General features: G+C 39.9%; 2 protein-coding genes across 3 annotated transcripts; both read right to left on the reverse strand.

The window, feature by feature from the left end:
• Positions 1 to 427: 427 nt before the first annotated feature.
• On the reverse strand, positions 428 to 15,014 carry LOC135486647 (NACHT domain- and WD repeat-containing protein 1-like). 2 transcript variants are annotated; one of them, XM_064769605.1, is made up of 27 exons: positions 14,939 to 15,014; positions 14,264 to 14,498; positions 13,629 to 13,831; positions 13,201 to 13,425; positions 12,773 to 12,893; positions 12,142 to 12,325; positions 10,910 to 11,004; positions 10,271 to 10,487; positions 9,836 to 10,064; positions 9,428 to 9,646; positions 8,819 to 9,162; positions 8,269 to 8,502; positions 7,523 to 7,879; positions 6,980 to 7,215; positions 6,528 to 6,647; positions 6,132 to 6,362; positions 5,704 to 5,792; positions 5,369 to 5,435; positions 4,866 to 5,029; positions 4,354 to 4,486; positions 4,030 to 4,181; positions 3,488 to 3,746; positions 3,121 to 3,274; positions 2,671 to 3,029; positions 2,377 to 2,478; positions 1,920 to 2,091; positions 428 to 1,683 (listed from the first exon to the last, which is right to left on the reverse strand). In XM_064769605.1, the coding sequence occupies exons 2-27, from the start codon at positions 14,379 to 14,381 to the stop codon at positions 1,452 to 1,454; spliced, it is 5,016 nt and encodes a 1,671-aa protein (XP_064625675.1). In that variant the 5' UTR covers positions 14,382 to 14,498; positions 14,939 to 15,014; the 3' UTR covers positions 428 to 1,451. The 2 variants fall into 2 exon arrangements, with proteins under 2 accessions (XP_064625675.1, XP_064625686.1); XM_064769616.1 differs by having other exon boundaries at positions 14,264 to 14,582; positions 14,939 to 14,995.
• Positions 15,015 to 15,704: 690 nt separating this feature from the next.
• Positions 15,705 to 22,420, reverse strand: LOC135486652 (hydroxyacyl-coenzyme A dehydrogenase, mitochondrial-like). The gene is made up of 9 exons (XM_064769631.1): positions 22,156 to 22,420; positions 19,462 to 19,590; positions 19,060 to 19,217; positions 18,754 to 18,880; positions 18,328 to 18,417; positions 17,818 to 17,890; positions 17,302 to 17,418; positions 16,710 to 16,836; positions 15,705 to 16,490 (listed from the first exon to the last, which is right to left on the reverse strand). Exons 1-9 carry the CDS (start codon positions 22,270 to 22,272, stop codon positions 16,487 to 16,489), a joined length of 942 nt encoding a protein of 313 aa, XP_064625701.1. The 5' UTR covers positions 22,273 to 22,420; the 3' UTR covers positions 15,705 to 16,486.
• Positions 22,421 to 24,252: the final 1,832 nt, after the last annotated feature.

Raw genomic sequence — 24,252 nt, forward strand, 5'->3', positions numbered from 1 at the left:
GTCACAATTTCGTACTACATACAATACAATGGGTTCACCAAAGTCGATTCCTTTACACTAACCTCAACCCTGTATCCAAACCAAAAGTCACATCGTATCGTAGCTATCCGGTTCCAAAAGTCCAGGGTTTTTTTTATCAGTTAGATTCTTCAAGATGTCAGATTTAGGAAACACTTCTCTTGAAGGCTGTTTCTTCCAGACCGACTGATTCACATGCACTGACTGAACATATAGGGCCTAACTTGATAAGAATGAATACCATGGTCAATTCCAGTCTAGTAAGCAAGTCTGTTTCTACTATGATCTATTTTATTGTGTATAAACATGACAGTCATGTGGGTGTGCATGGAGAGGATTTTTTAAATCGGACCAACCCATTCACATCTTTTCTGACAACGCAACAAACAATAATAGTATAAAAGCAGTAATCTGATTTATTCATTATTATGCATCTGATACAAAAATAAATTATACAACATGTTTTCTAGACAGGACATAGGCTAACAAAGGAATGTTAATTATTACTATGATCCACCTCCCCGTGTCGAGGTTAGAGAATTATGAGTATCATACTGAACTCTGTCAGGTAAAAGTAAAAATACAATAATGTTTGTACAAAGTACAATAATATCACATCTTATTAGCGTAACATAAAATAAAGAGCGATAGAAAATATAATCTCTGGATTTCAGAAGTATATCTAGCTAAAAATCCTATGCTAAGAATACACTAATGAGTATCATAAGGCTTGGGAATGTCACATATAAAAATAAATTGTGTAAACAAAAGTCTACCACTATTCTAAACATCAACATCAGAAAGATTCCTATACTATCATAAAAACAATCACAGTTATAGAGATCACACCATTGAAAGGTTATTCCGAATTTCTGGTTTTAAATTTGATCTCAACTTCACTACAGGCGAATAAAAAGCCATATGATTTAATCCGAGGATCCATAAAATAAACAAGTAATTCAAAAGTCAAGTTAAAACTAAGAAACTCTAAAAATATTCTGTGCGCAAATCCCGCAAATAACAAGTGTATATGCCTCTAGGAGATCAGTGAACAAAAACAAGTGTAAATTGAGTCTAAAGCTTGATCAAATTCCATAACCTGCAGGAGCAGCCTAGTGGGTCACAATAAGTTACATAAAGTGGTTGATAGATGTCTCTTCTATGCACTATACATCGGTGCTGTAAGAGGAATACCTTTATTACAATAAAGTCAAACCAGGCTTCCTAATAACTGTGCATATGTAAGTCACCTAAAGACCACCATTTGGAGCCGCCCCTGCTCATAGTCCCTCTTTAAGATAACTAAATTCGCTAAATGAGTAGAAAATCATATTATGCAAGAAGCCAAAACCAGAGAGAATCATTCCACATGTTTCCCTCTTGCAACTAAATTGCAACTTTCATTCATATCTCACAGAATGATATGCTTCAACCTATGACTGGGGATATTCCAACATTTTCAGTTGCCCGTAAAACGCATCCTTTTTCCTCAACGCTTCCATCGTCTTGTCCAATGTCTGCTTGACCTTTTTCTTCTCGTCTCTACCGCGATGGATGAAGAGCTGCACGATGCCTTTGATGCTGCCCCCGCCCAGCATCAGGAACTGGTTGTCTCTGGTGAACTGGTAATCCCAGGCAGTGCTCTCTATTGTTAGAGAGGCAAGACTGAAAAGCCAAGGAATGTTCAATAAGGGTTGACCGTAGGTGCTGCTATTTGGCTTGTTCTTGAAATCCTAAAGCAATTAAAACTTATTTTTTTCTGCATTGGTTTAATAGTGTTGTGCAACACCACTTTTCTTTTGATAAATGTGATCTGGTCACATTCCTGAGTTTTACTTAGCACCTTTGACCAGAAAGATATGAAAAACACAATACCACACATTGAGTCAAGGCAGCCTTACCATATCTTCTCTATAAGGTCGACCACCACGACCATTCCACTGTGCTCTCCATTGCATGCAGCCAAGGAGCCATCCTCTGATAGAACAAGCTTTCCTATTCCTAGCTTATTGGTCGAAACATGCAGGTACGCATCACAGGTCAGGCTCTTCATGTTGAATATACCGATGTAACCTGAGGAAGGAATTGGTGTTGGTTACCAGGTGAAACAAGAGCCGAGAGCCTAGCTTTGCAAACATATTCTTCTCAACGGGCCTTTCCTTCACTTCAGCCAAAAGTTTGTTAACAAACAGACAGTTAAGTGATACCAGTAGTCTGATAGCACCAAAAAAACCCCAAAGATTCTTCATAAGAGCAACTGCAGTCAATGTGGTTCTAAATACAGCAGAACAAATTTGACCTCTATGAGCAGACAAATAATCAATATTCAATACACAATTCAAAATCACTAAGACTCACCAGAAACATAGCCCACAACGACTGCCTGGAGTTTTCTTGACATTCCTAACACATATGAATCACCACGAGTTCCAACAGGCCTCTTACATTCTCGCACATCACCTGAAAGAGGAATCTTAATTGCAATTTACCTCATTATGCAGACAGCAGACTATCTCACTATAAACATCATTTACAAGTAGATATAGAATATGGAAGTACATTTCCGGCACCCACATTCATAACACGACAGTAGATTAAACTGAAACATGTAGATGTGTTAAGGGAGAATAAATTAATTGCATTGCTTCTCACCTGTGGCAACCTCCCAAATGACAAAGTTCCTCGTATGTTGTTTGTCAATCGCTGCAGCAAACTGCCCATTGTGACTGACAGCAACACCCTTCTTTGCTAGCACCTCCAACTTCATGTCTTTGTAGCCGAGATCAGGTAGGCGTTTCTTCTTGGTCAGATCCCACACTATGGCATATTTAGGATCACTGGTGAAGGCCAGGACAACTTGACCATTGCCACTAACGATCATATGCTTGATCTGTTCATTTGGCTTGCATTTCAGGCTTGCAACAGTTTTACCTGTCTTGACGTCCTTCACGACTAACGCATGTTCATCCTTACTCGTGCCAAGTGCCAATTTGGAATCCACAATATCGAAGCTGAAGAAAAAGAGAAAGTCAATTATTAGTTGTGTTGAGAGGCCTCATTAATGTACAACACACTGAGCACATGAGAAAGCTAGCTACATACCTCATAGGCCTTGGTTGTCCACCAAACGACGGATCGTGAGGGCCAAACTTCTCCAGGGTCTTCATATCAAATGTGACCAACTGCTTCTTGCCTGTTACAGAGACACCTAGCGAGGCTGTAGGGAACTGCATCAAGGATGTGTAGATGCTGGCATCTGAAACAGAATTGTGTGAAATTGGGAGGGAATCTACTTTGAAAAGATTAGAAATCAGCACACTAACTCGAGGCCATGCTTTGTTTTTGTCTTCTTTAGGTAGGCCACAGTGCTGACTTGACTACTACAGAAGGTATCCATGCATGCACAATATCCATGAGTTACTACAGTTGTTCTCCCCTACTTGTGAGAAGTTTGCCCTGTCCTACTCACTTTCCGTGTTCAGAATCCTAACCGCCTGCATCTCAGCCAGATCCCACACCACCAGGCAGAACACTCGATAGCTAGCGGCAACATATCGCATGGTGCTCGGGAGGATGAAGATGGTCTCCACCTCCTCCTTGTACTCGGCAGTCACCAGGGCTTCATCCGACAGGCCTTCATGGGGGTCCTCAATCTTCAATTCTCGGATCTGAACCTTTGTGTTGCTTTCATGGTTTAGAACTGAGGCTCTTCCATTGCCAATGTAGTTCTGTAGGAAAAAATTACACGCAACTTAGCAACATGAATGAAGACCTAGCATACTAAACGCTCAAGGCCTCTTAACACAGATAGAGCAAAAATATCCACAATTTTCATAAGCTGAGGACAATCCTTCTATGATTTTTCGTTAAATAGTCTCTTTCTCTTGGCTATTCCTTGAGATCTGGGCATATTACATCCCACCAAATTATGACTCTCTGCATCCAGTTACAGTATTCAAAGCAAACATTCTCTTCTTCGTACAACTTGTAGCAAAGGTCTTGATGACTTACCACATGCGTAATATTGCCTACTTGTTTATATTTAATGGTATAGGAGCCAGAGTTGATGTCTATGTCATACAGGATGCTGCCATTGTAGGAGGAGTCAAAGTTCAGGAATAGCACATGGTCTTCTTCTTCAACCGGGATGAGGCACTCACAACCTACAGGATTAAAAAAAGTATTCAATGACAATAAATTTGTGATGAAAGACAATACCTATTTCATAAGTAAGGACTGGGCATGATGTTTTTCAAATATCTGAAAAGGTTTAGGGTGTCTGGAATCAAAATAACTACATATACTTGGGTTACGATTTGCCTCAAAAAATCTTACCCAAGGCATAGTCTACGCTGAAGACAGGATATTTTGCCAGTTGATTCCCCTCGAGGCTGAAGATGAAAAGAACTGCCGGCTTGTGCACTTCTTCCCTTTCCTTGTGATCAGCTCCATACACCATGCAAGCAAGCTGAAGACAAAAATTGTTCAGTTAATATTACTGGAATTAGATGCTAGACACAAAATAGAAGCACCATAGTATCACATGATATAAACCAATAACACCCAGAGACATTTTTTGAAATTTTCCAACCGAACTGGTTCTTTCTTCAGGTTACCACAAGAATTTGATCCAATCTTGGGTGGCCCTATAGAAACCCTTTACAAAATTCTAGCGCAAGGTGCGGTGGCTCTTCCAAGGTTGGCCTATAGTAGGGTGATAAGCTGCCAATGTAGGGTGGGACGTACGCCCTGACAAATGGCCCTGTGGAGAACGCTAGGATTCGGGCCCTCTCTCTCTGCAATGAAAACTTCCCAGGGCCAGTTCTAAAGACTTGGGACAAACTCACCTTATCTTGTGGCAGTAATGTGCAGCGTGTCAGCATAGGCCTATCCTCCTCATACTCAATGTTGAACTCTCCAAGGAATGTTTGATTTGCAACGAAACTTTCTATGTCCAGTATTTTCATCGAGTGCGTTGCTGCTCTCATTGCTCCGACCTTTGACCCCAGGACTGCAATTCAGAAAAAGATTAAAGAAAATTCAATGTCAAACAATGAACCTTGCAATGTTTTTTAAGTTTCCATAACAAAGCTTTCACCTTCATCCCGTAGAGTTTTTCAGGGTTTACTCGTTTAAACTTTGATACAGACCATACTGATTAGGACGACAAACTACAATTCAGGGTGTAATCATGATAAAAGCATGTTACTGGTACAGTAGTACCAGAATAAGACAAGCAGCAACGCATGGACCTTCTTCTAGCAAAATTGTCTTCAAACTTTTCCCTTTTTCACAGAAGTTTCTTTCAAATTGTTTATATGGGAGCCGAGGATCCTATAGGGCAACTTACTGTCAAAGAAGTCTTTGGCTTGATGATGTCTTGTAGCTGATGCTTTCCCAACATCAAATTCACCAATCTGAAAAAAAGGAACCAGTCCTGAATCACCAAACTATTGCAAGATTAAATTCACTCATATAATAAATGACGGAAGCAATCCACTTAACTATGGAATGTACAGGAAATCAAAACAAATACATTCTATTGAGGTATTGTCCACATTACCTATCAGCAGATTTTGGTTAAATCTGAATAATTTGTGCCACAACTACACCAGCAAACTTGACATATGAGTTGCCCCAAACAACAGACCGAACTGAGGCCATTGAATACTTTCTATTCCTTACCAATTGCAAGTCTTCAACAGCCCAGACAACTAAGTTTACATCAGACAAAACGAGCAGCCAGTCTTTTGGTTCGTAGTAGAGTATTGGCACTAAAACAAGATTGGATTGATTTAACATATTGAAGCATGGTAACTCAGAGGTTGTAGGAGTTGGCACTAGTCTCTGGTTGAGATTAGAGTAAGGATGACATTGCATATAGGGAAAGAGATCCAGAGAAAGAAAGTATACTTTTGTGGTTACATGTATGACACTTGGTTTTACATGATTTAACAGAAGTTTTCGGTTCAATTTTGAACATATTTTATGCACAAACACGGCAAAGATCCAAAATGATCAGGATGCTCCATTGATGATGATGATGATGATGATGATAAAAAGGACATTGTAAACCTCAGCCAATACTAACAAGCACTTGGATAGCTACCAACCTGCGTTGAGCAAGTCCCCTTGCTCTATCTTGACCTTTTTCCCAGATAAATCACCCGACTCCACACTGAAGAACTCCACCTTATCTCTGCAGCCACTGATGACGAGCTCGTCATTATGACAGAGGATGATGGAATCCGGATCACCGCTACCCTTTAACTCCCCAAAGTCCAGCTTGTGTAGCTCACTGCCAGACGCCACATCCCAGATTCGCAGGACTCTGTCCACAGTAACTGAAATGGACAGCCAAAGATCAATTGCAAATCTTACATTTAAAAAAATATTGAGTTGAGAGCTGAGCATCAACTAGATATTATCAACTCTATAAAGATATTTGGCGATTGTAATGTAAGTAGGGTCACGTACAGCTCAGGAGCCTGTAACATTGCGGTACTTACATGTGACAAGTTTGGTCTTGCTGTGAGACAGTGTAGTCAGTTTCACCTGGTTTTCATGGCTGTCCAGGAGATGACTTGAACTGTCTCCATCACTCTCTGTTTTCTTCAAAGGAAGGAAGGCTGCAAGAATGAGAAATCGACATAGCATAATTTGTTGACAGTGACAGTGGTTAAAACAAAAACTCATTTGGAGGACAATGCACTTGGCCTCACATTTTGCTTCTAGTGCAACTATGAGACAAATTTCTTTCCCAGAGAAGTACATAGCAGGACAAATTATCAAATTTATACTGGTTATTATTAAAGTTAACTTGCAGTAGGACAACGTGTCTACTGAACACATCAAATTCAACTCCTCAATGAATCAATCAGGCCATAGAGATGACAACTGAGACACTCCCAAAGCCATGAACAAAGAAAACTTCTTGTTGAGTAGCTATTGTAACTCTAACCTTGTTTTGTCAGAAGACATGGGAACGGTGGATTCTGCGCCTGTTTGAGGAGAGCTTTGACAGCGGGTGAGAGGTCTCCAGTCGCACTCAGGATTCTCGCAGTCAGCTGCACAGGCATCTGGTTGATATCAAAGTGAAGAGCTTCACCAGCTTGTTGGAACACCCTCCGCACTATGTTGATGTCTGCATCATCATACAAAGGAGAATTACCAGCCATCTCAAAGTCATCCAGAATGCTGGAACGATACAGTTATAAAAGAAATAATGATGCTGATTTCAGTATCCTTATCCAGACTGTTGAATCACCTTAGCTTCAGTTCCCAAGCTATGTCCGTAATTCACCCAAGAGCTATACACAATATTATCAAACTTTATCGTCATTTCACAACATCTATCTTTTGATAAAATTAAAGATGAGAAAACTAGTTGAGGGTGAAAGGAGAATTGGCAATAAGAACATTTCTTCTTTCTCCAGAAAATGATGATGCGGCCCCAGAAAAAGTAATTATTGACACAGATAAGGTTTCTCTTGATCTTGCATACCTTTCAAGCCCAAGCGCCTTAGCCTTATTGTAAAGCCAAGTCAAGTTACAGAAGACTTCACTCTTGGCCATGTCTGCCTGCTCACTCATGACAAGTGCGTACGGTAGCTCGCTCATCTTCCTCAAATTGAAAACAGTCTCCTTGGGTGTAGCGCCCTCTTTGTAGATCAACGGTTGAGACTTGACGAATCTGTCTGCTTCGTTTTCTTCGAGATTCAACGTGATGCGTTTCGATCCTTTGCCACCTCCCTTTTGGACAACACCGCCACTCTCCGATGTCTTGCCGAGGAAAGGCTTTTCGAAGCCGTCAGCCCACTTCCCGAGGAAAAACTCGACCATGGTTTTATACAGTCGGATTCTGTTAGTTAGGAAAATCATCTTGTCAATAACCCAAAATGGGAAGCGACCAAAGGCAATGTCAAATAATTTCCATGACGGACTAAGCAACAACAACAAAAAAGATCCTATAAGGATGACAATAAAACCAGAGACAGCATTCTCACAAACAGTGGATCATCATTTGCTATCTGCTTTGCTAGAAGCTGGTATTTAGAAGAGACATAATCTCTAAAGTTCTTTGGACAGGTTACGTACTTCCATTTACCTTCAGATGATAAGACCTGTGGCTTTCTTTCCTCACTATGATTATCATCGTCAAGGCTGAGATTAAACTGGTACTAAAGATGATAAACTGGTACAATCAATATCAATCGGATTCTTGTCAATAATTATACAAATGATGTGTACCTGGTGTCCCTGTCACTTAGGTATCTTGCCCTGGCCACCTCTGCAAACTGTTGATGGCACCAGTTTAGCACTTGCACCCCGTCAGCACCATGATGCGTTAGATAGCCCCTAAGTTCAAATTTGATCCGAGCCCACAATAATGGCGGAAATCGACGGAGAGGAGGAACAAAGTATTCATAAACGTCGTTGAGAACCAGGTCATCACAGGACAATAGATCTAATAGCTCGTTTTCACTGAAAAAGATGATCTTTGAAATTGACTTTGTTCATTACTAACAGTGTATCATGCTCAAGCATCTGAGGCATACAATACTATGATGAGTTACATCTTACATCAGTTGATACTTGAATGAGCTGCACAACCTAGCATCATATCACCGACTGAGCACCATTGATCAATGCTCCATTGGATGCCATCTCAAGCTTGTCAGTCACACTCCATTGACTAACAAATAACAGTTACTCTACATTATTGGTCCAAAAGTTCTACATTAAATCACCTAACTGCAATTTGAATCAATTCCGCTCCATCAGTGGATGTCTGACTCACCTCAGGCCATTCCTTGCACAGGTAATATATCCAAGAGCATGGCTCACCAACCTCTCCCCATGGACAGTCTCAAGCCTCTCAAATAAACCCTTCATCATCTCAGGAACAGTATCCTCCAGAACGGTCAGTTCAGTGTTATTGTATGACTTCCATCTGGCTGCTGCATCAAGCACCATCTTCAGGTAAAGTGGGTTAGGGTTGGCCTTGGTGGCATCCTGGACAAGTGTCATTTGACTGGGAATCAAGGTGCGTTCCATGGTTTTCAGGGATTCTTTTGTAATCAAGTTGAGGTCATCCTCATCCAGCGTCTCGATATCAAGGAAGCACTTGTCTTTCAAACGTTCCTACAAATATCACATAACATGTGTATAGGACGCAGCACTGTCTTTATGTTAGAGTTATCTTCTATTCAATGCAAAGCATATCAGCCTCTGCATTCAGTATCAATTTCAATTTTTTAAATTCTTACAAATCTGTAAAGCTGCATGTAGTAGTACAACCAAAATAAGCAGATTAACTGAATTCACTACATCTTTAAAACATGTTATAACCAATTCCTCATCCTTTTCAATTTGACCGGGCATCAAAATGACATTGTTGACAAGTTACCTTTAACACCGGCATGATCTCAGTTTCCTCATCAGATAGAGTCGATAGCACCACAGTAAACGTATCAGAAGGGACCGGTAACGGCAGCCAGTCCATTTCTTGGCCATGGTTGGTCCCGTCTAGTTGATCTACACCGTCTAAGAGCAGGAAGACTTTCTTTCTAAGTTTGACAGCCTTCAAAAGTTCGTGGAATGCCTTCTTGATTTCTTTCATTTTCAACTGAAAGATGAATGATGTTAGAAGTTGACAACACTTACCAGCCAGTCAATCTTTTCTGCAGAAGAACAGCATTGCCATTGGAGTAAACATTTGATACAACACACTTCTTTTACCATTTTAACTTCAATTTTAGTGGCACACAACAAACACACATACGAGAGCAAAAAGAGAAGAGGAGAGGTAACTGACCTTGCTTAGATTATCAGGTACTTCCTCATCCAAAATCTCAGCCAGTTGCAGTGAAAGGCTGATCAGAAGCTGACGAATGCTTGTTGAGGCTGATGTTGCTCCAAGGAACCTCACTACTACAACCACTTGTTCTGACCTAGTGTACCAGCTTGGTATCAGCTCAGCCACTTTTGCCATCAGCGCCGACTTGCCTGAGCCAGACTCTCCGTGAATAACAAGAGGCAATGTTCTGAAGGTAAAGAAGAATTAATGAAAGCAAAGCAAATATATAAATTGATGAAAACTCATCATGGCAGACAATTTCCTAGCTCATCTCACAGATATCACAGCAACAAATTTTTATTCCCCTCACTTTCAGTCATTGATGAATGTAACCGGACTTCATACCAAAGGTGGCCTATGGTGTCCATACAAGGAATGTCAAAATAAACTCACTTGTCCCCCGATTTTATATATTCCTCCACTTTACCGAGCAGTTTTTCCCTGCCAAGAAATGAAGAGGCCTGGGACTTAGCAAAGTTTATATGCTGTACAACTTCTTGATGGCTTGACTCAAGTTGTTCAGAATCATTCTCGGGCAAGGCATTGGATATCATGGAACAAACAGTCTCATAGAAATCGTCAAGCAGTTTCTCTGTGTACTTCTCATGATCTGCAATAAACAGTAAGACCTTTTAGAAGGTATTCTTAAGAATTACTTGAAAACGAGGGGTGATTTAGTCACAGCAGGCATGGCAGGTGTCCTGAAAAAACAGGTCACCTCCAAGATGAGATCCTAAAGTCTCTTTCAAGTCATACAGGAATGAAGAATTACTTCCAAGAAACCAGAACTAGTTCATTGAAAGAATTTTGAAAAAACAGACCCTCTTTGCGGCCTGACAGGCCAGCCATTTTTTTCAAGAGTAGTTTTGTATTGCCATCAATAATCAGCAAGTGTAGAATCTATACTAGTACTTGATATCAGACATACAGGTTGTGTAACCTAATGCATTTTCCTTTGCAGAAACCAGCTGTAAAGGAGTTTCTATTTGGTCAGAAAGAGTTACAATGCTCCAAGTCCAAACAGACAAGTACCTTTTGAATCCTCTATATTGACTCCATTCTCATTCCAGTCTATCTTATAGGAGGTGATGTTTGAGACATGAAGCTTAGCTAGGATTTGGTCCTGCCTGAAATGAACAACCTGAACATTACAATTCCAGAACCAGGGAAAAACTGTCATTCACTCAGACACACGTGTCGAATCATAATTTCTTTATAAAAATCTCATTCAAAAAGTTTCTGCATAATTTGTATTTTTGAAATTCTACAACATTCCTTCAATTCAAGAGTACACTACTAGTTAAGCCAAGAGCCTCAGGACTTGGTGACATGCCCAACAACAACTGACTTTGCCAATTTTATATGGTACAGTAGAACCTCTCTATTAAGGACACCCTCGGGACTGGCAAGTGCTATCCTTTATAGAGAGGTGTCCTGATTAGAGAGGTCAAATTGAAAGGAAACTACCAATTTGAGACCAAAACTAGTGTCCTTAATAGAGAGGTGTCCGCTAAGGGAGGTTCCACTGTATTATTAAACATACTGCTCGTACATGTTTTTGCCATGTTTAAACCTCTAACATGTCTGAGAAATTATTGAGCTTTGAATTCTAATCACATCAAACTGCCTCTTTTGAAATTCTGAACAAGTTTTCCATAGTATGACTACATTTGCCAACCTGACATAATTGATAATACATGTGTCTATGCATCAATAAAAACACTGATACAACTATTGCACTATATCAACAAACAAACAACAAAAGAAGTGTGTATCCAACGGAGGTCATTGAGATAAGCACACATGACAGGAAAAACCTTAAATCAGAAAGTCAACCATGCATGAAATGAATTATCATATTGCATGTCAGGCTTGACCTAGATCAAGAAGGTGAATGATGTTTGTCCATTTTCAAGGAACGCCGCTAGAGCGCTGAAGTGTGAATTAATCTTCTTTGAAAAGATTCCCATGAAAAGCAACACAATGACTTAAATACTAATCACCTAATGAAAAGTGATATGTTGGTGGACTGGTGATGGCTATCGTAAGATGTAAAGAAACACCAAAGATCTATCAATCTAAAATATTCAGATTTAAGCTTATGGTTAATTTATCATGGTTTTCTGAATTGGCTTTAGCCTAACTGACATTTTCCCTTTGCACTTTAATGCAAAATGTGAATTGTACTCCAAAGTATATTACACATTATGAAATGGCTGATACAATCTAAGAATAGAGAAACTTGAAGTTTGATCAACACTTACACAAGTTTTGACAGCAATCCCACAGCAATGTTGTCGACCATTCCCTGATGTATGTCCAAGAACATGGTGGCCTTCTCATCTTCCCAATGTTCCCTCAGGTTTTCTATGGATCTTTTGAACCAATGGCAACACTCCTTTGAGTTGTCTGCATTCAGGAGACCAAGAGCTAACTCTTGCTCTATCACTAAATGAAGAAAAGAAATGAGAGAAAAATTAAACATAAAATAACCAAATGAATAGAAGCTTACAGTTAAGGGTTGACCACAGGCACAACTATTTTGGTTAGAACTTGAAATCCAAAAAGCAATTGGAACTCTTTCAAAATAAAGTGAATGCAAATTTCATGGGTGGGAGTAGGTTCTTTTTTCTCCGAAAAACAGACACCCGAGCATGTGGTCCCGAACTGCCCACTCTGGGACACCGAGAGTCTAGCCACGTGGCCATACGGTGCATCGATGGACACAAACCTCTGGGGATCAAGGGAGGGGGAGGAACAAGAGATGACAGCCAGGTTTATCAGAAACATATGCCTGGTTCAATTGTATAGCCATTAAAAGAAAACTGAAGGCATAGAAGAAGACTTATTATCAGCTTGATGGCATGCAGTGGTCAAACCTAAATTAGGACTTACAAGATCGAAAGAACTGATGCTTCTCCTCGGCCATGTCCTCATTGCCTTCAAACACAGTTTGAGCCACAGTCTGAAGGACGTCCTGTATTCTCTTGAATTCAATCTCCCATTCATCAACAGCCTGAATTCAATTATTCAAAAACTCTCAGAAATTATACTTAGTACAGGATTGTTTTTCTGCAACGGTTTTCACTTCATATCTAACTGGCACAGCACTTCTTTCTTGCAAAAGTCTTACACTCTATTCAAAGAAGATGACAACATTTTTATGATTTCACATGTATTTTTGATCAAGTAGTCCACCTAATATACACAATAATGTGAGATTCTAGATCTAAACCACTTTCAGTCACTCGGTCACTTTTTAAAAGTTCATGAAGTTACAGGATTGAGTGTGATAATGATAATAAACGAAATTAAAGTCCTACCTCTTTTCTCTGACCTGCATCCGCAGAACAATAGTTGGGTATATTTTCTGTGATAGGTACCAAAGTATACTGGGGCAATGGCAAACAGTTTTCATCAAGTTTGAACCAGGTCTTGAGCATTTCAGAATCGATTGAGTCTGGGGTGGCTGCCACTAGCTCTTCAAAATGGACACTAGATATCTTGGAAGGAAAAGCAGGAGACCCATACTTTTGGGCGAGGAAAGTCTGAAAAACAACCAAGGTCATTCATATTGACGTGGAAATATACCAGTAATTGAAAATCATCATCTAAAACAATCACACTGAATCGATTACAGGGTTTATTCACTCAGTGATTGATCAACAAAAATTCTGGATTTCCTTGCTTCCTATTTCATGTATTTAGGAAAGCTGAAGGATTGCTGTTTGATAGAGACAAAAGAACTTACAATGAAGTTTGGTCCCATTGACTGATTCTGACAGTCTTCAATTTCCCTTAGGCACAGGTCTGGCATGGTGTGATCATGAGTCCATTCATCCAGCACTCCCCATCGCAAATCAACTGCTTGGAATTCATATCCCTTTTCTTCACAGAATGTTCTAATACGCGGGTAAACCTTTTCGGCCAGCATGTTCCTTTCGACCTCGGTATCTGGTAAATCAAAATTAACAATCAAAACATTTCTAAACTGAATACGTCTGAAATGAAATGATCTCAATCTTGATAATGATATCATTAGTCACACAGCAGAGTTTAATGAACTTCAATGACAGAAAATACCTGTGACATAGCAGCCCTATCATTCAACATGATGATAAAGCCACATGTATGTAGCAACAAGGTATCATCTTCTTTGTCCTGCACATCTTTATCTCAGCTACACATAACTTTTCTTACATATTTTCCAATTACTCAAGTAACCCATATCAAATTCATATGTCTCCCTCCCCTCCCTCCCAAGTGTCAAAAGTTAGTTCAGTTTGCTACGCAAACTGGTTTCAGGTACAAATATTGTCCTGGATAGACTGGAAAGGAATACTTGGCTGAGTCTTCTCCTTATTTAATATCAAGTGGATGTCTTACCTGTCAATGCCGAGCTGATGTAAATCTTCACAATCTTGGTGATTGATGGATAGTCAACATCCAGCTCTCCACACAGAGCAGCTGTTATCAAGTCCTGTCCTTCCTTTTTCTTCCCCATGTTGAAAGAATGAGTAACTTTCCTTTCCTCTGCCGGGCTCTGGTACAGTGTTAGGTTCTAAATGTCACCAAAGTAACCAAGGGCAAGGTTCTGCTGGGATTTCTTCATTACCTGTAGCTGTAGTGTATATGGATATTGTTATTGTCCGCTACGCTGTCTTGTCAACAGTGACCGATATGGGTACGGCAACCAGGCGGTAGCCTACGTTTCATTATGAAAAATCAGTGAAAGTAATAAGCTAATTCAGCTTAGCTACAGAGACAACACACCTAGGTGTGTTGTCAATGGGGGTGGATTTGTCAGTCAAGGCGGCCCAGTCGGGGGGGGGGGGGGTGTTGAGAAATGAGCTCTTATTTTCACGTGCCTGTGCTTGTGCCTGTGCTGTGGAGTGTGGTCGATGTGTCACTGTTGTTAGCCTAGTGCGACAGTTTGACTGTGGTCAAGTGTTTATTTTACACCTTGGCACCAAGTGAAATTAGGAACAACATAATCTTGGCGTGTTAGAGATTCTACTCTTTCATTTTATGGTCATGATGAAGGTTAAAATGTTGCATTACTTGGTCAAAATATCAGCAAAGTCGAGAGAAAATCGAAAACGAACGCAGACATGGCAGACGAATTTTTTAGTTTTTGAGTGTTGCAGCAAATTAATCAATAAAGTAACAGCGTTTATAAAATAAATAAATATTCCCCAAATGCTTTAAAGTTGCCAGCGTTGACCAATATCCATTTTTTGTGTGAATATGAAATAAAATATATTTGGCACTATCAAAAGCTCACAACTCGTTGAACGTTTCACTATTTGCCTCTATCAATTAAATTAACCTCACAAGCAGGCCACATGGTCAGTGCACTCCAAGTATAAGACTCGGACGAGACTGAAGCGTACATGGAAACGGCGGGAAACTGTAAATCTAGTTCCGTATCCGGTGTTTTGCGCTCTCCATTTAAAGCGCACCAGTAATCCAATAAAAGGCTTTACCTCAGTGTTTGAATTGCTAGTAATACTTGCCACATCAGACATGCTATTGAGTCTATGATTATTATTTGGTATTCATTCTGACAACTTGACTATTGCTTCAAATGGACACTTTTCCAGCTGAACGGGGCTGGTTTGCTGAAACATCCATCAAGAAACTGAGGAGAGGGACAAATAGAAGATGGACCTGGAGCCAACACATTTTTGGAAATACTTTTGGTGAGGCAACAGCCCAGTCCTTATGATGTAATCCTCCACTTCGTTTCAACTGGTTGCTCCAAAACCCTTTCCAGGCGCATTAATTCCCAGCACAGAACATCTTACAAAGAAAGTCAAGAAACGTGTATAAATACTAAGAGAACTCTTTATTTCATTCATGAGACACAAGACACATGGTTTTCATTCAGTTCACAATTAATATAATACTAAAATCAATTAATGTAAATACTAAAATAATTCTTTTTTTCATGCGACACAAGACACATGGTTTTCAATCAGTTTTCAATTAAAATAATACTTCAATCAATTAATACAAATACTAAAATCACTGTATTTCATGAGACACAAGACACATGGTTTTCATTCAGTTTACAATTACTATAAAACTAAAATCAATTAACATAAATACTCAGTGACCAGATTGGATTCTTGTGTAGATGGTCAATATTTTTTTATGTGCCATCAATTTCAAGTACATATCTGCCATAGTGGGAAGTACTAAGCCACACAAATTTAATCTAATCAGCCTTTCCCCAGACTGCTCGATGTTCATAAATATTTCATTCTATCCAATAATTCATGCACACATGCCAAGAAGTATCACTATCAGAATATAGCACTCTTCATATCAGAGATCAAATCTGAAAGTTCAGTTAGTTTTTCATATAAGTTGTCTGCTTCAGTCATTAATTAAACAAATTTGATTTTTAGTATGAACAAGCAGATTTAATTCAATAAAATATTCCATGTTGAAAAATCGACGACCAACTTCTGCTATATGCGTTGTCCCCACACTCCCGCCAGGTGGCCAGTGTGTAACATAACCACTATTGGCCAGTTCCGACCACTCTCTATAATTGTATAATGTAATCAAGAGAGTGGTTGAGTCACTCTATCATCCTCACTGCTATCTGAAAGTATAAAAGAAATCAATTAGTAATCAGTATCAAGCGAAAAACTACAGAATATAAGGGGGCTTTAAGAATCTGGAGAGGTGATACTTCTCTCGCATTAGAATTTAAGAATGGAAGAATGCGGAGAGCAGATGGTTCTCTGGCATAAGAAGTCAAGAACGAGAGCTGGTGCAGCCAGTTAAATGTAGTATCAAGAGCAATATCAGTGCTCCTTACAATTTGCCTTTACTATAATCATAAAATCCTTGGCCAGATTTCATGCCCATTTTTCCTTCCTCCACAAGCTTCATCAGTAGTGGCGATGGGTTCATAAGTGGGTCGTCTGGCATAGCTTCATGCCAACCTGAAAGAACACGATACACAATAAAGTATTTTGAAGAAGTCTTGGCTACCTACCATGCTAGTAGCCTTGGGTAAGCCACTTTACTTGAATAGTTTTACCCGATAGCTGGAGGTTACGGTGTTGATCTTCTAACCTAAGCATCGTTGGTTCGATACCTGACACTGACATTTTGCTAGTGATCTGGTGCAAGTCTCTTACTTAGATTGCATTTTCCTTTGAATAGGACGTAAAACCAAGATTGCTTGTGCTGATACTTTATGCCAGGCCAAGCAATGGATTTATCAAAGTCATGAAGTGACCAATAGCTCCTGCTCGACCCCTCCTCCTTGGTAGAACATAGTGCCACAAGGCTACAAGTCAAATTGGAACCATGCAATAAATGCTCACTTAAGGCTAAACCCCCTAGAGGTAATTCCTACAAACTAGAGCCAATACAATAGAGATTGACAGAGAGAGTAAACTTACCATCCATGATAAACTTGCATGTGTCTAAACCAACATAATCGGCCAATTCAAACGGGCCCATTGGGTAACCAGCACCTAATTTCATTGCAGTGTCGATGTCTCTACAGCTTGCATCACCTGGAAAGAGGGTCAAACAATAGCAACACCGTAAGGAAATTGTTGAAAACTTGCATGTAAACTGTCTCGAAAATGCTCATTACTTGAAAGTCGAAGCCCAAATGCAACAGAGACAGAGGTCTTTCAATACATGTACTGAAATGGCAATGAAAGAGAAATCATACCTACCAGTATTCACTATTAACAGTAGTCAGGAATCATTTTCAACATAAATTGAATTTCATGACAGATTTACTAAAATACAGGTCTTTGAGTTTTCTAACTGTAGTTTGTTATCGAACACTGACATTGCCAGTTGGAAAAAACCTTTGGGGGCAACACACTGACTTTGATTGTGATTTTCAAGAGACTGGTGATCTCCAACTCTCCTTAAGAGAAGCATTTATGTAGACATCTCACCTCTCTCATACATTCTTACTGCTTCCATCAGGTATGGAACAAGAAGGCGATTCACTATAAATCCTGGTGTATCCTGCAAAAGAGGGACAAGCATTTTTAAAATTTCAATCACGGAAGTGAATGGTCAGCATGACAAACACTTTGGGGATATGATAACCTTTCAGCCTGAATGAAGAATTTACTACCACTTTTTTGCTCTAATGATAAATGCCCTCGATTTCGTCACTCAAACTGAGGCTAAAGACCTTTTTTGGGATATGATGGCAAATTGTCGCTCCAATTATTCTTCTGGAGTTGAAAGGATCACCCATCAAGCACTCTAGTGCAATGGCAAGACAACCCTTATGCCATGTCCGCATATTGTCAATTGGATCCAGTCTACAGTCACACCCCTAGAGAGCACAACTGGGAAGACTGGGGATGCCTATTTCAGTGAAGAAGTTCCAACACGTTTTGCACTTCATGATCCATCACTAGGATAGGAATGGATAAAATTGGTTGGGAACTTACTTTACAGTTGACAGTAGATTTTCCCATGGCTTTTCCAAACTCAAGAAGCGTATTAAATGTTGCGTCACTTGTTTCAGGAATTCTTACCACCTGAAAGAGATGAGGATGAAATAACTGGCACATATGTGTTCCATTTGTATGTCATTGCTTCAGCCAAAGTGGGGGACTACAATGGACCCTCCCCCCCCCCCCACACTAAGTTGATTTGCATAAAGCACAGCACAACAGAAAATCAAGACCAATCATTACAATCAATCTACCAACAGACAGAAAATGAGCTGAGACACTGTCCTGACACTGCCCTGACCCTTTTTAAATTTTGATGACAAAATTATTTAATATTTAAATTTACAAGCAATTAACTACAAGATTGCTAGTTTTTCATACCATGAGATATTTTCTCCACAAACTCTCATAAACTATTACCTCTAGAAGTTTCATAACTGGTACAGGGTTAAAGAAATGAAGCCCTCCAAAGCGATCCATCCTTTCTGTTGCTCTGGCAATATCTCCAATTGGTAGGGACGAAGTGTTGCTAGTAAAAATGGTGTGCCTGGAAAAAAAAAAAAAGCGATAAATTGATGTTTTACTATAAAACTGCATCAGAAACCCAGTTTTTAACTGAACTGCATCAGTAACAACCGCATTAGGATTCAGTTATAAATAAGTGCCTCCTGTTGGTAGAAGTACCTCAGATAACAAAATATAAAGAACTGTAAGTATGTAACTCACTGGGGTGCTGTCTTGTCCATTCCACCAAATAATTTCTTTTTTACTTCTAAATTTTCGACAATAGCCTCAATTATCAGATCTGAACTTGCGGCAGCTTTATTGGCATCTGTTTCTGTGTGTAGGCGAGCAAGTGTTTCTGTGAGGAAGCTCTCTCCTTTCTGAAACAAACAAAAATGCATTAGAATAATTCTCATATTTCATTATTTGTATGCAGTAAAATTGTCCGCTTTTGTCCTCCTTCTGAATTTTTATCTGTGTCCTATCTCCTTGTGCTCATATTCCTCCCTTGTCCTTCATGTCCTTGATAGAAAGGTTCTCCCCAATATAGTTGAGGTGGCCGCTCAGGGAGGTTCCACTGTACCATTAAACAGTATTGCTGGCAGGTATTCAGACATACTTTACCTGCTGATCGTCTGCAAACTTTTTCTTCACAACTCTCTGTAGAGATTTTGTGATGTTCGACTTAGATTTCTGGAGAACCTCATCGGAGATATCAACTAGCGTAACCTGGTGGCCTGTTTGGGCTGCAACCTGGAATGGGAGAGCAACACATTTCAAAACAAGCCTGACAAGGGGTGGAAAACATCTCTGTACATTGACATTGTATTTGCAGGTACAACGGATAACACAAGTCACAACACAATACATTTCGGCAGTTAGTAACTAGAATGCAGCTGGCCCTCTCTTCTGGCTCTTAATACATAGCTCTTGCCGGCAGTACCATACCATACAAATTTTAAAAAATTCACCTTCATTCATGAAAAAATTTCACCATGCTAAAGTGTGGATGCAGAGCTTCCATGCTTCCATGCTTCATTCAAGATTCATGCATGTAGGCCCACATAGTACAGTAGAACCTCCCCTTGCAGACACCTCTGCAAGGCAGACACCTCCGTAGTACGGACATGTTCGTTCAGTCCCGAATTGTTCTAAGTCGTTTGCTTTAATCAAAACCTCTGTAGAGCGGACACCTCTCTACTCCGAATTGCGGACACAGCCATGGTGACTTTTTGGTCCAATCACCACACAATTATGGACAGTAAACCAAAACAATGGCTTCCCATGTTCACTTAGGTAGTCGATTAGACCTAACAGGTGTGAAGTTTGCATATTTGATGAACATAATTAGACACTGTGTTCAGTTAATTACAGGGTGGAGTCAATATAATGTCCGTTGCTCTCCTAATCAAAACCGAAAGTTTTCGATTATCACTGCACATTACATTGCCAAGCTACTGTATATTCTAACAATAATTGCAGTCTATTGAGTTGTTTGTCCCTTGTGCTCTAATAGCATTCCGCGAAGTTACTATTTAAAGCTCACAAGGTCATTTGCATAAGATATTGATGAAGTTTTAGTCATGTGACAGTCGGACATCGACACTTATTTCTACGCATTTGAGCTTATTTCAAAGTCAATTATCTTTAACCCTGCATTGTTTTTAGCATGAATGATACCATAGAGTCAGAGAGAGAAATATTCAGAACAATTATGTAGTATTTCCAACACTCGGACATGTGCCAGATTGAATCTAACTGCCCTAGTTAGAAAGCCTGAATCCATTACGAAACCGCATGTTTGTCCGACATTGCCTGTAATTCAGCGATGGGGAAATATAGGGCAGCAGCTGCAGTGACGTCATCATCGCGGAATGCTATTACAAAGAATAAAGCCTGATGTGTAGTAGAAGCTCAATCAAATGCTTTTATACAACTAATTAAGGACGTACGCTGTGTATGTAGTATGTAGCGTACTAACAATGATCAATGATGCAATAATCAATGTTGGCAAATTAATATGACCTCCACCAGAAATGCATTAAGGTATTACAATTAAGTAATTTCAAGTTCGCCTATAAATGGCATCAAATTATTTGAAATAGTTAATATTTAAAATTAAATGGAATATGTAATACATAAGCTTCACGACCCACGTGTTCATACACATAAAGCCACTTTTTGGACAAACTAAATGGAATATGGAATACGTAGGCTTCACGACCCAGTGTTCATACACATGAATCCACTTTTTGGACAATAATGGCATTACCTCCCTAATAAGGACACCGCTACATTTCGGACACTAACACCCAGGACACCAACACCCAGTTCCATGGGTGTCCGCAATAGAAAGGTTGTACTGTACATGTCCTCACTCATGCACTACATGGCTGTGACTGTTTATCAAACTTCTTCATCCTTTTCAAAAAGGATTCCCCTCTATTTGAAAAGTAAAGATACCAAAATGACCATCACCAAACCCGAGGGCACAACATGAGGATGATAGTTACAAGGCCAAGAACGAACGTTAGAAAAAAATTCTTTTTTCGTGAGGGTTGCAAATGCTTGGAATGGTTTACTGCAGGAAGTCGTGACCTCTCATCATGACATTTAATGCCAGATTGGACCGCCACTGGAAGGATGACCCTAGAAAATTTAGGATGTGTCAAGAGGCTCAAGTACGAAGAAGAAAATTAAGAAGTTTTAGTTTGTAAATATCAAAACATAGATATTATGTACACCAAGTCAGAAACAGGAGATGAACAGTTAATCGAGATTATATATATCAAAGGAGCACTGCACAGAAGCACACTATCCTAATTCGTCTACTGGGTTATGGCGCCCGCATGCACGCTGTAGATGGCAACCGCTGGCGGCCGAGGACCAAGAATGGTTATTGAAGCAAAGTGGCTATTCTTAAGACTAGTCGTAACTAAGAATTTATGCAATTTTAGAAGTTAAACTGAAGGTTAGGGAGTTATGATTAGTGCAAGAGAAGGGTTAGGGTTAGTGCTGGGTCTGGCCCTGGGACTGGGAGTAATAAGGGGGTCAGGCATGTCAGGGTCAGGGTTAGCATTAGGATTAAGGGCCAAAGGTGAAATGATCGTCGTAAGAATAGCCAGTAGTTTGTATGTAGGAATGCATTTAGGGATCGTGGTGAGAATAGCTGCAGCCTATTAAAAGCAGATCAACAATGAAGATGATGATGATGATCGTCAGGCCTAGATTAGATCGTTAAATCTGGTAATGCTTTACGAATCAATATACTAAAAATGTACTACAATAGGGCAGGCCTAGGAGTAGGAGTCGACAAACCTGTGCAATACCGGATCCCATCAATCCGCCTCCAATAACAGTTACATTTCTGATTGCAGCTTTTGCCACACTTGATGTAGCAAAGGTTCTAACCAGTTGGCCCGAGGAAAAAGCCATAATTAGGACGATTTTGAGGCGAATAAATAAAAAAACCGGCGCCGGCGTGGATGTAGGTCAAAGTCTAGCATAGGCAATGATAGGTCTAGTCGATAAAAGATGGCGTAGGCCTAACATGCCTGAGCAAATCAATAATGCCATGTCTTCTGTCATTGGCTGTCATTGGATAGCACTTTCGACTCCTCGTTCTCGAACCAAGAACGGTTCGGGAACCGTTCCTGTTCCCAAATCCCACACCACCTCGTCCGCTGGTGCAGCTGGAACGAACCAAGAACAAAGATGGCGGACAAGGACTGTTCGTCTGCTTTTTACGTTATTTTTTGTGCGATTTCAACAATAAAACAATGTCTTGAACAGCTTTAACCCGCTATACAACTAAAAAATGTAAATATGCACTTGTACGAATTAAATTTTCAACATAGTCGACGAGATGTAAGGCGGAAAATGGATTTTATCGCGCTTTGTTCGTTGACGAAAATAACTTGCCGGACGGGGTTTTCCCGTGGTTCCGGAAGCGTAGCTATGACAACAGTACTAACCCGTTCGAGACTCGGGAACGTGTTCGCCTGTTCTCGTTCCGGAACGGTGGAGAACAGGGAGTCGAATACACCCATAGAGTTGTCATGATAGTCCAAAGTCGAACTATTATAAATCTGATGACGATGTAACAAAAATTAGACAATTCAATACATTTCCATAAACTATGTATTTTCTCCAATGAAAAATTAATGCAATTCTAAATAAAGATATTTGATATCAAATTAACCTTTGTATTAAAGAAAGGTTTACTGATTGAGAATGATCATTACATACTAAGCTTTTCATGTAATAAGACACAATTATCATGGCCAGCAAAATTTCAGTATCTTACAAAATTACCTCCTAAAAGAGGCAATTTCTCATCAAAGTGTTGTCCCCCTGAGTACTTCTCAGAATGGTGAATGTAATGAAAGGAGTTTTGATTGAATGGTGTGTCTAAATTACTCCAGTTCTTGTAATTTTAGCCTGTAAGGCCCTTTTCCAGACATACGCCGCCGGTAGGCCTACCATGCACCTACGCCAACCTTATTGGTTTCTTTTGCCGTCCCTAGGTGGTACCGGCGTATCTGGAAAGGGCCACCACACCATCTCATATAATCCCACGTTAGATATTCCAGGAAGATGTCATTCCTGGGTACCTGTATTCTTAATCTCAGTCCAGAAAGTTGTTGTAGTACACAATGACTGAATGAGACGGAATGCAGATGAAAGACTGTGGAAGCCTTCTGCACACAGCGGTGCTAGTGCTACAGACTACAGTAGTCAGCTACGGTTAGACGCTGCCTCTGCCCATCTCTAAGCCTACATGTCTTTCTACTTTCAGTGATCCAGCGATGAAGCAGTTCCTCCTTCACCTTGATGAGACCATGGCACTTGGAAAGAAATTTATTATTCAGGACTTGGATGAGACACACGTTTTCATATCTGGGGATATTTTAGATATTTTGCATTATCGTATCGATGATCTAATGGATAGTTTATCTTACCCGCTCACAGAAAAATGATTTGAGAAACTAAGAAACACTTTGGGATAGTGCTGAGAAATTCAGTTTAGTAGGACTTTTTTGGATACACTTTATGACATATTTGAATGATTGCATTTTACCCAAGTCTCAAAAATGGAAAACAAGTATGAGATATTGGAAAGCAATCCATCTGATTCATATGATACGCTAAAAAAGTCCTATCAGCGACTGGTTCTGAAATACCATCCGGACAAGTTAGACAGAAAAGCATTGAACGCAGATGAGATTTCAGAATGTGAGAATAGATTCATTTCGATCAGCGCTGCATGGAAGACAATGTCGAACCCCAAGCTGAGGAAAGCATATGATGCAGCATGGACACAGAGGTCCCTCATCCAAAACTGGCCAATTCAGGATGATATCCATATTGAAGACTTTGAAACTTGTGATGATGCTGATGGACATTTTTTGGTGT

This window comes from Lineus longissimus, chromosome 1 (genome assembly GCF_910592395.1).
Source record: "Lineus longissimus chromosome 1, tnLinLong1.2, whole genome shotgun sequence".
Lineage (NCBI taxonomy): Eukaryota > Metazoa > Nemertea > Pilidiophora > Heteronemertea > Lineidae > Lineus > Lineus longissimus.